The 16490-nt window shown below is 39.1% G+C and overlaps 1 protein-coding gene across 1 annotated transcript in view; it reads left to right on the top strand.

The window, feature by feature from the left end:
* FNDC3B (fibronectin type III domain containing 3B) overlaps window positions 1–9560 on the top strand; it is a 208635-nt gene extending 199075 nt beyond the window's left edge. The window contains exons 25-26 of the mRNA XM_057411515.1: window positions 1506–1633; window positions 9166–9560. Coding sequence (XP_057267498.1) covers window positions 1506–1633; window positions 9166–9477 — 440 coding nt within the window. The 3' untranslated portion in view covers window positions 9478–9560. The remainder of the gene's footprint in view (window positions 1–1505; window positions 1634–9165) is intronic.
* The last annotated feature ends 6930 nt before the right edge of the window (window positions 9561–16490 follow it).

The following is a 16490-nucleotide window of genomic DNA, read 5'->3' as shown; positions in this document are numbered from 1 at the left end:
TGAAAGTCAGGCTCAGAAGCAGATGTGAGTCCGAGTCTTTAAAATTATGCTTATAACTTTTATTTCCTAGGCTGGACTTAATCTCTAATACAGAGGATTATTTAGCTTCCCTTTTCACATCCCTTCTATTTTTCCTGAATGAAGTGTTTGATATTATTTCTCTCTTTCGATGATGTGAAGCATGAGAGGAATACAGAGGCATCTCCACTGGCACAGGTGTTTGGTCAGAAGCTCATGAAACTGCTGCTTCTGTTAACAATAGTGTAATTTGTGTGTTTGTTTCTGCTTTGAAAAGATCAGTGTACAGCACTGCAATTGAATTTTAAAAGTTCAAAGTTTTCTATCATGTCCACTCACACTTTCCAGCAGCTCACATAACTGACAGGTGAGACATGGTCTAACAGCTAGCTCTCCTTCTGCAGAAGTGAACTGGATCCTGCAATAAACGTCTTAGGAGCTTGTTAATCAGCTCCGAATTTCACTCAGTTTTCTGTGGATAGTGTTTGTTGTTGTTCAGTACCACAAGAATCTTGTGCTTAATCAGACAAGACTGTGCTGAAATAAATGAGATTTTTGAGTGACTTTCAAGTTTTGCTTCTTTCATCCAGCAATGATGGCAATTTGATGTTTTAGCCGCATAAATATGGTGTAGAATATCATAGAATCATAGAATAGTTAGGGTTGGAATGGACCTTCAAAGGTCATCTAGTCCAATCCCCTGCAATGAGCTGAGGCATCTTCAATTAGACGAGGTTGTCCAGAACCACATCCAGCCTGGCCTTGAACGTCTCCAGGAATGACACATCCGCCACCTCTCCAGGCAACCTGTGCCAGTATTTTACCACTCTGGTTGTAAAAAATTTCTTCCTTGTGTCCAGGCTGAATCTCCCCTTTCTTACTTTAAAACCATCTCCGCTTGTCCTGTTTGCTACAGGCCCTGTTAAAAAGTTTCTCCCCATCTTTTTTATAGGCCCCTTTTAAGAAATGAAAGGCTGCAGTAAGGTCTCCCCAGAGTCTTCTCTTCTCAGGCCTGAACAACCCCAACTGTCTCAGCCTTTCCTCATAGGAGAGGTGCTCCATCCCCTGATCATTTATGTGGCTCTCTTCTGGATCCTCTCCAACAGGTCCATATCTTTCCTGTACTGAGGGCTCCAGAGCTGGACACAGTACTCTAGGTGAGGTCTCACCAGAGCAGAGTAGAGGGGCAGAATCAGCTCCCTTGACCTGCTGGTCATGCTTCTTTGAATGCAGCCCAAGATACAATTGGCCTTCTGGGCTGCAAGCACACATTGCTAGCTCATATCCAGTCTTTCATGCACCAGTACCCCCATGTCCTCTTCAGGGATACTCTCAATCCCTTCATCCCTCAGCCTGTACTGATACTGGTGGTAATGTCCCAAAGGTCTTTTTTTAAAATGTTCTCATATATATTACAGTGCACGTAAATGAATAAGATTTCAATGCCATCTTTGTATTAAATGCTGATGCATTTCATTTTATTGTAGCTCCTCGAGTGACACAGATGGGAGGAAATGCCTGTGAAATTACTTGGGAAATCGTCCCACCCATGAAAGGAGATCCTGTTGGTTATGTTCTGCAGGTACTGGTTGGAAGAGAATCTGAATACAAGCAGGTAGGAAAGCAGTCTCGTTTTAATATTGCTAAATTGATGAGATAAAGGAAACATTTTTGAACATTTGCTGTGCTGCTTTGTTCTACTGTGTTGAATTGCACCCTATGGTGATGTGTCAGGGGAACTTTGGTAAAGGCTGAGTCAAAATTAAGGGCTGTAGTAGGTTGGGGTTTCCCCTGAGGAGGTATATAGAACATGGTTTTCTGTTGAAGTGATTTGCACTCTGTCCATAACTAAACTATTTCTAAAGGAACTAACCTTTGAAAAGCTATGGTTCTGACCACCCGTGCTTTCTTCTCAACTGATAACCAGCTGTGGAAAAGAGGGAGAGTTCCACTATTTCACCTTCTCAGAAATCAGTTTTTCCCATCAAAATGAGTTATCTTCATCATGAATGTGGGTGCTGTCTCAGCACTGGGTCACATCACTGACTTACTGTCTGTCAGCTAAGCTGCAGTAGCTATGTGCATGCTCATAGCTCCTATTATGTGAAAAGAAGACGAAATACATACATGTCTTTCAGTGATTTTCTGGCTAATGCATTTAACTTTGCTGTGGCATGGGTGCAGTCACTTACCGCTATTTAACTGAAAACTAATGTTAATGATGTTAACCTAATTGAAGTGCAAGCCCTAAATTTACTTTAAATCTGTTTTGTTCCCTGCAAGTGAGTATATATTTTGCATGTGTATCTCAAGGGACATATTATATTAGAAAAGTTTTACAAATTGTTTTCAAGTGTTGCACAAATGAAAAATATTGTAGCTTTTCAGGCTATTAAATACACCCATGAGAAAAAACAGTGTCCTAAGTGACTGGAGTTTCTATTGCAGTTGCCAGAGCATTTTGCAAGATCCAGGGATAGTACAGCTGGATAAGGAGATAAATAGCTGCATGAAGTAATTTTTTATGTCCCACTGTCATGGAAATAAATGCAACAAATAGCTATTTCAAGCTATTTATGGGCTGTGCAGGACTTCATATCACATGTTGGGTCACTCGTCCTCAGACGTTTTCCTCTTCACTCACCTTCCAGGACACAGCTGTCTCTGTTCTGTGACACAAAATCATAGAATATCTTGAGTTGGGACTAATAAGGGTGACATGTTTTACACCACCCCAGATGCAGATGTTTCGTAGAATAAAAATCCACTTTTAAAACCCCTCTTAAAATTGAAACCTTTCAACTAATCAACATGTAAAATTCTCTGTTACAATGCTGTAATTCTATCGTCAGATCACTTTGCAGCAATTTAAAGGCAACTATTTAACAGAAGACATTAAACAGTTTAAATAGGAAGGCATGTTAAAACCCCATGGATTCTTTGTGTCTACTCCCAGTTGATTCACTTCAGATGAATACTGCTGATAGGTGACCAAAACCAGTTTCCTCATTTTGTCTTAAACCGCTGATCTTGTAAAAGTTTATGAGTGTAATTTCATATGCAGCTATATCCTGGAGCAGAACAAACCAGTGAAACGGTAAAGCATTTACAAACATCACCATCTGTAGATGTGACTATGCACAGCAGAATTAAAGATGATGATGCTTGTCAATCTATTTTTTGTGTAGGGAATGGGAGAGTGTTTGAGATACGTTTGTGTTTCTCCCCCAGGAAATTTTACAATGATGTTTGTGTTCTGGCAAAGATATTTGTTATTCTGACAAACTTACTAGGAATATGACAATATGACTTTTGTGATACTAGCTTATGCCTTTTAAACTGGTGTGATGGCATTTTATTGACAAGAATGTTGCATGCTTTACATAGTAGATTTTACTCTTTTCATCCAAATAAAGGCTTGGAAAAGGAAGATTCTATCATCATGAAAACTGAGAACTTTTTAATGATGATTGTGTTTGGGTTTTCAAACACAGCTATATTCTGTGGCTAGTTGCGCACATGGTGTGGCACAGTGTTGAGCACAGAGTCTCCCTGGACTTGATAAGAAAGCTTACAGAAATCCTTAAGAAGCACAAATGTGAAACTCAATTCCTATTTCTGGAAAAAATTTACATTACAGATCTTGACCCAGCTCTTTGCTAGGAAGACTTTTAGAAGGTGCAGAATGTGATGTTCTGCCATATTGATTTCATTAATAGAAGAAAAACTTCATCTGGGTTCTTTGTGCTGATTAAGCATGAAGTAGTCTGCTTCAGCTTATTCTGGCACAGGGTCAGGTGCATGCTAAAGTAGCCATGTTTCACTTCCCTTATTCACACAGCATGGCTCCTTAGTACACAGCACTGATTTTTCTGGAACTGCCTGTAAATCAGTATAAAGTAGGGCATGGTAACACCTCTCTAGTGTGTTTTGGCTCTAAAGTGAATAAATATAGAAACCTAATTATGAAATAAAACATTAATAGGAGGAAACAAAGCTTGAGCTCCTTGTAAATCTGTTGCTGCATATGCCATCCTAGCGATGAAACTCTTGAGAGATGAACACCTAGGAGCAGACCACTGCTCTGTACTTGCACCTCGCTTATGTTGTAGAAGCAAATTCAAGTTACAGAAAATACTCTTCATTAATTTATAAAATAAACTAAATCACTTTAGCATTCCCTTCTCCTGCTGTGACATTAAGCATTTACATGCTTTTGGGCAAAGCTATAGTTTCTCTCTAGGTCATCGCACCTGAGCTGAGCTCCCTCCCCTGGTAACCCAATGTATGCAGCCCTCTACATCGCAGAAGTCACTGCTGTCCCACAATTTGTCGGAGCAGAGTTAGTATCAAAGTACTCGAAAGCTCTGTGTTTTACAGACTCATGTATACGTGTCCCTGTCCTCCTCTGGGGGAACATATAAATGTTTCTCTGATGAGAATTGTCTGAAAAACTGGATTTGCAGAAGCTAAACGCATAACATTGTGTTCCCTACAAAGTGTGTTCAACAAAATTCTCAAGCGATGCGTTCCTTTTTGTGTCTTTGTTAGTTTTATCTGTTTGAATACTTTAAAAAAGGATTGAGATATGACAGCTCTTTGTAGGAAATCAATTTTTCCTTTTTTACGAATCAGGATGTAAATCACAGCTGCCTCCAGGAATCAGTGCCCCAAATTTGTTTTTCTGTTTCTTGCACTTTCATCTAGCAAAACTTAGTCAGAACTTACCTTTAAAGCATGTTAAAATCATCTCCAGCTTTGCATAGTTTTAATCTGGAATGTGGGGAGTGGGATGGGTTGTGCAGCGCTAGCAGGAGTTGAAGGTTTGGATAGCAGTTGTAACAGTCGCAGCCTAAGTTTTAGTTTAGTTCCCCAGCTGAGCAGCTCTGGGCATTGAATCACTGAGGAGCCAGCTCTTAGTAAGAGCTGACCACAGGAAATGAGAGCTGAGCTTTAAAGCTTATCCTTAAATTGTTTGCCAGTGAGGCAAAATGTTCTTACATTGGAAATTTCTGAGAATTTGGAGGCAGTGGTGTTTCATCGGCTTCTGTCACATCTCCTCTGGGAGAAAACTTTCTCTTTTCTGCTTTCCAAAGAAGAAAAGATACGGGTGGGATACACTGGGTGTGTAGAAAAAATCCAGCAATGCAGTGCGAAGCCTGCTGGGGTCTGCACTGAGGTGGATGCCTGGGAGAACGCAGTTGGCTTAACAAGCTCTGATTTTCATTAGTTTTTCTTTGTTTCAGACTCAGTAGACGCACAGTCTCTGAAATGCATTTGGTGTATTGTTAATGTGTATAAAGCTCTAATCAGCTAAAAATGGGGTTTCCCTCTCTCTTTAAAATAGGGAGTCAAAGGCACTTGTGCTGGTTGCATGCCGAAGTGCAACATACTTGTACAGTACACACTGGCATGTGTTGTTAGTGCTACTTGCACTCAGTATTTTCTCTGCCTCCAGATGCCAATTTTGTGTCATCAGATGGAGCAAATAATTTTCTTTTGGTAGTTTTTCAGTGCAGCCCACCTTGCAGAAATTGATCTGAGGGACTCTTGTGTCCTTTGTTCAAGGGACAAGGCTGTCAATGCAGCTCCTAAGGGTTTATGAGCATCTCAACAGTGGAGTGAGTGAATCTGATTTTGAGTTTGGATAGAATAACAACCTAGTTTCTGAAAGAAAAATCTGTCAGATGGCGTAGAAGAAATTAAACCTTTTAAGCGGGCATGCTTTCTAAATAGATTGAAACCTGCCTCTAATTCTTGTTCTTCTTATATCTCAATCTTCACCATACAAAATAGGCTTTTATTAATTATGAAGTACACTGGTCATTGCAGTGGAGTACAACAACCAAGTAAAGTTATTTTACGCTTGCGGTGTGTTGCTTATAGGGCAATCGTGGCTGTCATTTTTATTATTTGGAAAAGATGAAGAGGGGGGTGGAATTATTTAATTACATTGGTGAAATTGAGAAATACTTGCCTACAGGAATTCTCTGAGCTGTCCATCTTGATCAGTAGGATCAAATGCCTAAGAGGCTTCAGCAGCATTTTATTACTTGTGATGATACTCTCATTGAGGGAGCCAGGCAAAAAGCTCATCATGTTTTTATTCTATTCTCAGGTGCCTATACAGAAAAGCTGTTTTTAGGAAATGAAAGTGATAAATTGGCTAGCCACTTCACTTTGACTTGTTTTCCACCAAAGCATAATGTGCTACATGGAAAAAAGTATGCTGCTTTGTAAGTTGAGTTCATATTTGTGCAGCAAATTTAAAGACCTTGTACAAAATTGTCAATTTTTTTTTCCTCTGTTTAATAAAACATGTGAAGTCCATTAACAGAGTGTAACTGTGTTTACAACCAAGCATGTATCTTTGTGCTGAGGGCATCCTGTGTTGGCTTACCCTGGCCCTATAGATTCTACTGCAGCCAATAGTGTCTTTAGGGCACTTGCTGCAGCCAGTTGTGGAGGATGCAGGAGCTACTGTCGGAAGTGAATGACAACTAAGCATAGTAATTTTTTACTCAGTACTAAGAAAGAACTAGGTCCCTTGCAGGAACTTTAAGGTCCCTTCCAACCCCAAACCATTCTATGACTAGTGGATATTGGTTCATGTATTCAAGGTACTTTCATTGGTTTTTCAAGCTTTCTTTAAAGATACACTTTTCTCTCACTTGACTGTCTGGCCTTTTTCTGAAAAGTGCTGTTGAGTAGCTGGCCTAAGATAACTTGGTCAAGTAGCTGGCTTGAGTGAACTTGGTCATCTATATTTATTAGACCGGCCTCTGATATAGCCAGACAGCCTCCAGTTACACTGGTGTTCACCACCTTGACAGCACAAAACAAGTGAAAAATAAAAACCCAAAACAATTAACTGGACAGGTTTTCTCATTGCAGAGACAGGTTTGTATATATCCCATCCCTGGGGGAGTAGTTAAATGTAGTATCTGTTACATGTAATTTACAAAGCTTAGATTGTAAATTTTTTATTAAATATCATTATTTGGATTTTACTGGATCTTTATTTTGATTTAGAAGTGGTCATATTGGTTGCAAAGGCTCATTTATGGCAAAGACATGTATTACTGATTATACATCTTGAAATGAAGTTGTTAATTGCAACAGCACCAGAAAACCTACCTTGTTTACAGTTGTTTTGTAGGATAGACGTTTTGAGTCTCAGAGTCTAAAGAAATGGGAGGTAGGTAATTCCTCCAAATAGAAGAATCCTGACTCTGATTCTGTGGAAGAGCACATCCTTTTTTAATGACTTGCTGAACCTACATTTATGTGTCAAATGCATGCAACTTTTCTTTGTATGATTATTTGTATTTGGGAGTAAACTGAGGTATTAACCAGCTACAAGACGTAGCATTGATGGTGGAGTAGGTGGAGTGCATTTGCCCACAACAGGTGGGTATTATAAATGGAATTGCCATTGGAAAACTGAGAAACAGAGATGTTCATGGGATGAGGTATGCTTTGCAAACAGATGTTTCAACCTTCATGTTATTTCTGTGGACCACTACAGCAACTTGTGGTTTTGCTTTCCCTGCAATTACTGTATTACTGTAACTTAATGACTCACTTCTTGTTGGCATTGGGAAGACAGGCAAAGACAAGGAAGGCAACATAAAGGATGTCCATAGCTGTGGTTAATCACACAGGTTTATGTATTAATTTGCTTCATTCCCATCACTTAAGCTAGAGTGAACTTCGTGTGAATGCTGAGCATATTTGAGGAAGGTAACATAACTTTGTTTAAACATTGCTTCTTGACTTATGCCTGGGGGCCAAGAAACCTGAGCCAGTTAGAGGACTTCCACTTAGTCCAGAAATTCAGTCCCTGTCATTCAAACCATATTTGGAAAAATTGTGAGAGTTTTGTGAAAGACTTTTAAAGAAGTTTTTCTAGACGGTTCTCTGAACTGTGAAAGGGGGGGAGAGAACAAATGAAAAAAAAACATGAATCTTCCGTCCCAGGCCTTCTCAAGAAATCAGTGACTGGCTTGTTAACTGAGGGATGAGTCTCAGGGGCAAGCATGGGCAGGAAAGCTGGACTTTTTAACTGGTGTTTAGCCAAGCATGTCTCTTCTTTTTCCTTCTGTGTTTCTTACTCCAGAGTAATGCACAGGAAATCCTCTATCATCTCATGTTTAATTTCCCTCTTGTTACCCCTTTCGAAGTTGATTCCTTACCTCTGGGAGGGCTGAGATGCTCTCAGCCTTCTGCTCCTGCAGCGAGGAGAAGGAAACTGGCTAAATAAGCAGAGGAAGAAGTATCTGAAGTTCAGGATGGTTTGGTTTTTTTTTCCAGCAGACTCTTTGTGACATTTTTAACTCCTTCAAACACCAGTTTCAACAACCCTCGCTTATATAAATTGTTGACTGGTTATTTGTTTTCGAAGTACACAAATGTTTCCAGTGGTCTTTTTCCATTTAAGTCACAAAACTGTCTCTTAGATACTCATCTCTCATATTGTGACTCGTGCTCTGAGTCATGTGGTACCTACATTTGATTAACATAAATATATGATGGGTTTGGATTGCTAAAGAACCAAATGCAGTGCGCCCCAGAGGAGCGTTTTTATACCTTAATAATATTTTATTGTTTCCATAATTCTGAAAGTGTAATTTCTGTAAAGATTCTGACTCTTGAGGGAAATGTGAGGGAAAGTATGTTAAAACAGTATTTCTAACCAATTTCATGATTATGCAGTGGATGTCTTCCAATGGCCTTAGTTTGCAGGGACCAAACACAGTGCTTATTCCTTAGATGTATTTTAGGCATATAGTCATGTTTTAAGGATACAGAAATATGTTCATGGTATTTATCATACCCACAAAAGATGAGTAATTCTTATGGTTGATATATTTTTTGAGTCTTGTCTGTCTTTGCATATATTGACTCTGTTGAATGCTTTGCAGTGAGACTTCTCATGGTTTGGGCATCTCTTGATGGATTAAGGCTCCCTTAGTGGCTCTTGCTGCTCAGAACAGAGCCTTCTGCCCACGGTGTTTCCCCTCACTCTGGTGCTGAAGGCTCCTCGCTGGAGATGTTGCTAGTTTTCTTAATGGCCTGAAGCTGTTAAAGGAGGAGGAGGCTGGCTTGTTCTTTGTATTTGACTGTGCTTGCTGTTTTGTTTTGAAGGTGTACAAGGGAGAAGAGACCACATTCCACATCTCAGGCCTTCAACTCAACACAGACTATCGGTTTCGCGTCTGCGTCTGCCGCCGGTGCTTGGATACCTCACAGGAACTTAGTGGACCTTTCAGCCCATCCGTTGCCTTTATGCTTCAGCGTAATGAGATCATGCTTTCAGGAGAAATGGGAAGCATAGATGATCCTAAGATAAAAAGCATGATTCCTACTGATGAACAGTTTGCAGCCCTCATCGTTCTTGGCTTTGCAAGTTTGTCAATCATATTTGCCTGTATATTACAGTACTTCTTTATGAAGTAGGGGATTCAATGGAAGTTTGAGATACAAATTTAACTAATGCTACGCATTATAATCCCACATTTATTCAGATACTCCTTTTTTTTTTGAAATCCTTTTGTTCTACCATACATTTTATATACTTCTTGTTTTTACAGTTCTAGCTTGAAGAAAGATAAATCAGTGTTTTGGTGCACCTTTTTGAAATTCAAAACTTGGAAGTGGTCAAACTGGAGAAACAAACAAACCAGACACCAAATGCAAGGTTTTTTATTTTTTCCTCTACAGATTCAAAATTGTCACCGATTTGTCTTTTCAACGTTGTTTGGGGTTTTTTTCACTGAAGTTCATACAGTCTCTTATTTTACCTTACTATTTAGGAAATTTTAATCATGAGTCACTTTTTTGTCTCTTCTTTTTCCTTCTAAACATTAGTCATGAGTGTGTATAGTGGCAAGACTAGAATACAGTGTTAGTCAACAGTACCGAGTTTTCCTTGAACAGTATTAGCCATGTTGCCTATGAGTTATTCACTACTTTTGCCCCATTTTTCTCAAGGTAAAATCTAAGTTATTTTAACTGTGTAGTGCATTTAAATCGGAACAGTATCCTGCAGCTTAAAAACTTTTTTAATTATCTGTTACTTTTACAGTTACAACACTATAAACTGCCTGTGTAAGAAATCAAATAACCAAATTGCATATAAATTATGAAGCATTATAGATTTTTTTACCATTTTGATTCCTAGCAGTAATTTTAAGTAAGAGGGCATTGTGCAATAGTTAGTTATTCCCATGTTCAGCTATTTAAAAGCTGCTTTAGCTTGTCTGTTCGTCACTGTATATAACTATTCCTTATCTAATACTAGATATTATTCTATTATGTTCAGCCTGATTTATATGATTATTGCTGGTGACGGCTTACTGCCTCTACTGAATTAGGTGAGATTTTCACTCAGTGTAAGCAAACTTTACTGTTGGTTGATCTTTTTTTATTACTGTTATTTTTTGGAGGGGTATCCATTTTATGGAACTTTCTTGGAGGTATCAGAAATTAGGTCTGTCTATTTTAAATACCTTAAATGGGTATCTACGCTATTCTTACCACAGGGCTGATTGAAATAATAACTTGGTACATGGCAAAATTCAGATGAGAGTCTTGCAGGAAGAGTAGTCCCTGCTCTGATGGGAGCATGTGCCCCTCCCGCCTGCCCCTTCCCAGACACATATTTTAATTCATCAAGATACTAGATTTTTAACTCTGGAGTCATTGGATTATTTATATTAAGTCAACATTGTGCAAGTACCTCAGGGACATAAATGAGCTGGAGGTGCAAATAGATTCCAAAAGGGTGCAACAGACACAGTGTATTTCCCTGCCTCTTGTTTTTGTATATTTTTGCTACTTGGTTTTGCTTTTGTCCTAGCTATTTTGTGCTCTTGTCTCCATTGTCTTAAGATTCAGTGTCCTGTACTAGCATAATATTCCCTTAACCAAAGTAATGGGGAAGAAACAACATTATTTTTGGTTTAGGTTTATTTATACTATATACTGCATACAGTACTTTAAATACCAATTACAGTGCAATCTTTTATTTATTGTAAAAAATAAAATAAAAAGTGTACTTATGTACTAATCCCCCTCTCCACCCTCCCCATAGCATGTTATATTTTGTCTGTTTTATACTGTTGTACTTAGGTCAACTTTTTACCTGGCAGCATTCCTAGTAGTATTAATCTTCTTACATTTTCTTGTGTTTTTGAAGATGGGAGCATCTAGTACATTAAATGCCAAAAAAAAGAAAAAAAAAAAAGAAAAGAAAAAAACCATTACCAGTGATTCAAACGTTTACATGTATCCAAAAACATAATCATCTCTGGAAAGAAAGTGCTAAGATCAATGAATTATTCTGTGTGCCTCTCTAGATGTAGCAGATATTAGAAATGTTCTGTATTTTGTTATTGACTATAATTAGTTTAATTTAGCATTGCAAACTAATGGTATTGAGCTAAATATATATATTTTTTTGGTTTTGCCAAAGTCATGGCTTGTCAAATTTATTTACATCTTATTTAAAATTATTTGTGATACAAAACTTTGTGACCTTGCATCTGTATTTTGTGAGCAAAACATATACAGCTGTTTTCAGTGGAGGGGAAAGAGAGTATTTTTTCAAACAATGAAAAAACTGCTAGTTTGGAAACCCAGAAATTTTAAGAGATTCCCTTTTTTATTTTTGTTCCAGCAGTGCTGCTATGAAGTCCAAGCTTGACACCTTTTAAAAAAAAAAAAAGAAAAATAAAAAAAAAAGGAAAAAAATATACCCACCTTGCTCTAGATGATTTGATCAATTTTGATCTTGAAAGTTTGAAATACAAATTGTGCTAAAAGTGGTGAGCAGAAGCAATCAGTTACTCTTGAAGCATTTCTGTCACTGCTACATTGTTTGGTGTCCCTTATAATCAATGCTACCGAGAACACCCAGTCCAACCCTGAGATTATCTGAGCAAGTATTCTGTAGGAGTTGGGACAGGCCCTTAGTGAGTTTAATTTGGCATTATTTTTAGTTTGTATATTCTGCCATAGTGATCTGATTGTCATTCATACATTGACAAGAAAATAAGGCATCACAGATGTTAAACCATTCCTGTTGTGATTGCTGTTACCACTGACGTGCCCTTTGCTGATGCCTTTTCCCACACATCCTTACACCCTTTGGTCCAGCAGTATCAGACATTGAATCCAACCCAAGTGCTCTCTGCTATCAAAGAAATAATGAACAACAAAAACAAAGGTAGAATGAAACACTAAATATTTAAAACCCTTAATGGAGGAGAGAGATGGTTTTATATGGTTCTGCCTTTTTCTTCATGAACTTGAAATATTTTCTAATCCTGTTTGTTGGCTACAGTAGCTCAGTATTCAGTGTCATGATTGAAAAAGTGCCCTAACTGAATGTGTATGAATCTTATCCTTGCACAGTTCTTTAAATTGAAAAAAAAAATAAAATGTTTTTACCTCACTATGGGAACATACATTCCAAGCTTTTCAACTTTAAAAAAAAAAAATCATAAGTTTTCTTGTATTGTAAATTTTAGACTATTTCATATGCATTATATTAAAACTGCCATATCAATTTTAATGTATAGATTTTGCAAATACTACACTATGTATGTAAGACTTAACTGTATCTGTAGTGTATATGTAATATATTTATGCCCAATAAATGTTTTAATTCTTTCTGATATTACCAGGACTTTTCTTAATTGAATACAGCCTTTTCACTGTGTGTGGCCCCTTGCTGCAGGTCAGTGGTTCTGCTGCAGCAGGAGCAGAGCCCCCCAGTTTAACATGGGATGCTTCTGATTTGTAAGTGGAATGATTTCTGTGGTGTTTGTGAAGTGTTTGCTGGTGCAGTTAAGCCGTTTGTGGCATCATCTTCTCTTAGACTGTGCTAAACACACCACAGATTGCTCATCCAGCTCCTGGAAAGCTGAAGCTTAGCCAGGCTGTAACCTGTGCCGTGTATCCAAAGGCTGCTCCTGTTTTGACCTCAGCATCATCCAGGTAAATGTCAAATTTCTTCTCATGTTAGCTGGTTTCTGTAGCCCTCTGCCTCTTCATCCGTGGGAAATCACAGTCCTCTCCCTGGGGCTGCCTAGCCTGGGGCAGTGAGCTGTAACCGCTGCCCCACAGTTTGCTCCCCTTGGTAAGTGAAAGTTTATAGAAATAATCTTAAAGTCAGGTTTCTGTGGTGTTTTAATCACTTATTTTAAATAGCTTGCATGAAAATGTAAGGATGGTAAAAATACACCTAGATCGGTTATCTTTGAAATCAAACACTTGAAATACCAAACTTTTCACTTACTTGCTAATTATGTGCAATAAATTCAATTACTCATCATAAAGAACTGTTCTAGTATGTATACATTTTTCTTGTCAAGCACATTTTTTAAATAGCTTTTCTTTTTCAAATCACTGCATAAATACCACGTCTTGTTTGTTTGTTTGTTTAATTACTGGAATTTACAACATGAGTGGGTTTTCCTAGGGAAATACAGACACTTTTTCACTTGGTTGCTGTGTTTGCTGAAACAATCTCTCTTTAACAAAATCTTTTAAATAATGTCTATAGAATACTAATCAGCACTTTGGTATCTGAAGAGAATCTTTCCAGTAATCCCTGGTTTACAGTATTGCCATGGGTGTCTGCAGCAGTGATGGGGGACGGCTAAAGCCCATGGGAGTGAAGGAGGATTTAGGTGTTTGCTGGTTGAGATCTGAATGTTATTTTGCAAAGTTATAGGCTTGGTGCTGAGGTGCTGGGTCCCTTTTCCACACTGAAATGAAGCAGAGGTGGGTAAATAGCACTAATTTTCCAATGGATTTTGTTTTATGAGGAAACAGCAAATTCTAGCCAGGCTTGGGCAATGTTATATTTACCAGCATCTCTTGCCTGCTTACACCTGTTTGGACAAAAGTATCTGTTTAGAAAAGTTTTGGAACAGAGCAGAAGCTCGTATTTTTAGATATTGTTGAGGCTTTACAAACAACCTTTCAGGTGGCTCTGGAGTTGGATGTGGACTGTGGCACATACTGCAATTTGAGCAATCTCCAGGTCTGCCTGCAGCAGAGCGGTCACCAGGTTTCTATAGCAGCAGCAATTCTCTCTTGGTAATCAAAGAGCCTGTTCATAAAACTAAATGGGTAGGATTTGTTTTGCTTTTGACTTCAGTCACTGGTGCGAGTTGGGAGCATGTTTGGATTGGTGGAGGGGAATTGAGCTCCTTTTAAAGGGGGGTATCTCTGTATGAGAAACAAGTGTATCAAAGTAAGACGTGGTGTGATCTGAGCTGCTCGCTGCCCAGGACAAGTAAGAAAGCAAACCATATTTGGAGGTAACTTCAATCTGTGCTGTTCACCTCCTGCGGAGCTTTTCCTGCCAGACTCATTCAAGTCTTTGAGTTTTTAAGAGATACTCCAATTGAGCCTACTATAAATAGCACTTGTTTGAAGGGAGGTAGATGTTAACTCTAGCCTTTATGTCAGGGGACCCGGGCACTCCTGCGTGTCCCTCCTGTTTTCAAGCATAGCAGAGGTTCTGAAAACACCCCTGAAAATTAAATCCTTCAGGAGCTTCAGTGTAGACATCTCCAGGGCATGCTGTATAAAACAGCATCGCCTGAGTTACTCCTGCCTTGTGGGCCAAGGTATCGTTGTTCTCAGTCAGGTGGGAGTTGGCTGAGTTACCCGAGCTCTCCTGTCATTTACAGGTTTGCAGCTGGGAATGCTGCTGTTCTTGTCTGAATGGAGGGGTGGTGACACCTTGTACAGAGCCTGTAGTGGTGGTGGAAGCTCAGTCGTTCAGCATCTGACTCGTTTGTCAACTGAGTAAAGCTGCTGTGATGTGTTTGGCATTTGTGGGGAAGAGAGGCTCCTCCTCCTGCATGGGGAAAGGGGAAGGTCTGTCAGTACTACAAGTCGTGGATGAAAGAGAGGAAGTGCTCCAGCCTCCATCCATCTTTGATGTGATTTGAATCATCACTGTCTTTAATGGCCCCAGTGTGTTTTGGTCCTTTTGCTGAAGCTTAAGGTTGCAGATGACACATGGAAGTTAATCTTAAACTGGTAGAAAGCGGTGGGATGAGTCCTGGTGCTCACAGCCCACCCAAGTCTCCACATTGACCACTAGGAAGCTGGTGGAACTGAACTGCTTAGTCTCTGCCAGACCCAAGCCAACACCTTTCTCCTGCTTGCACCTGTGTTTGTTTGGAATTAAACAAGTTGTACAAAACCAGACTGGTTAATGTTTTTAAAGAAGACTCCAGCTGTAACCTAATCTTTACTTCTTCATGCCAAGCCTAAATGGATCCTTCAAGACCTTGGCAAAGTTTGAGCAATTTATGGTCTAGGGAGATGGGGTGATTTCCACACCCCCCAGCACCAATGACACATACATGAACCAGATGGTTCTGTTACACCTGTCTGCACCCAAAGGTATGGAGGAAAAGTTATAGAGAAATTAGTGGGGAAATGCGATGCATCAATTATATTTCCTGTGTAAATCTTTTTCTACAATTATAGAATTGTTGCAGAATTCATGATGTATTGTGATTTATTGAAGTGGTGTAGAATTATATTCTCTGTCCTTAACATTCACCTGCCTTGCTGTGAAGACACAAATGTTATCTCTTACTCAGCAGTGAGAGCCACAAGTTAGTAGAGGAGGAGATATGAACATTTTGGTTCATTATTTTTATGACTGAACAGAAAAAGCCAGCTGAGATCCCTTGAAAAAGCTATTTCACCAGTATTACTTTTAATAAGTTCTACATGATTGCATCTGTTTCTGCTTGTGACAATTGCTCTCTCAAAACGTGCGGATTCTTGGCTGGGTGAAATAAAAAAATAAGAGGTTTCACAAGGCACATTCAAACACAGTGGATCAGGCTCCTATCTGCTGTTATTTAGGTGACTGTGCTGTCATTAGTTTGAGTAGTTACATTTACTGTGTTAATTGCTGGTATAGATGTTATTGCATGCTATCAAACCTATTTTTAGGTCTACTATCATGGTTAGTAAATAACTGCTTGGGTCAATGTGCTCAGTGGGTGTCATTTCTTGGTAATTTTATTAGCTCATCTCACTTCATCATATGAAAGCTATTCTCTACAAATAAAATGGAGCAAACAGTAGGGATGCAGCAGTCTTGTAAGGATTAAAACATGAATAGAGTTGAGAAATTCCCCCTAATCCAGTGTAGATATTGTATTTATTTATTAATAGCTCAAATTCCCTTTCTAGCCACAAAATGCTTGCAAGCAGGTCACGGTGTCCTTGGTTCAGGGGGCTCTGCTGCACGGCCCACATTCATGTCCCTGGGCAGGACGCCAGCTGGAATGGTGCTTGCTGCCTGCCCAGCCATTGCTGCAGTGTGCCAGGGTTCAGCACAGTGAGAGAAAGCATGTCTCTGCACTCAGCAGGGCCAAATATTCCCTAGGATGCTGCTGTGTGGACTTTGTATGTTGTCAGGTGTA

Source organism: Pezoporus wallicus, unplaced genomic scaffold, assembly GCF_028554395.1.
Source record: "Pezoporus wallicus isolate ANWC-B61680 ecotype Strahan unplaced genomic scaffold, APGP_CSIRO_Pwel_v1 contig_6899, whole genome shotgun sequence".
NCBI classification, from domain to species: domain Eukaryota; kingdom Metazoa; phylum Chordata; class Aves; order Psittaciformes; family Psittacidae; genus Pezoporus; species Pezoporus wallicus.
The sequence above is the reverse complement of the archived record's forward strand: the minus strand, read 5'-3'. Positions and strand labels throughout refer to the sequence as shown.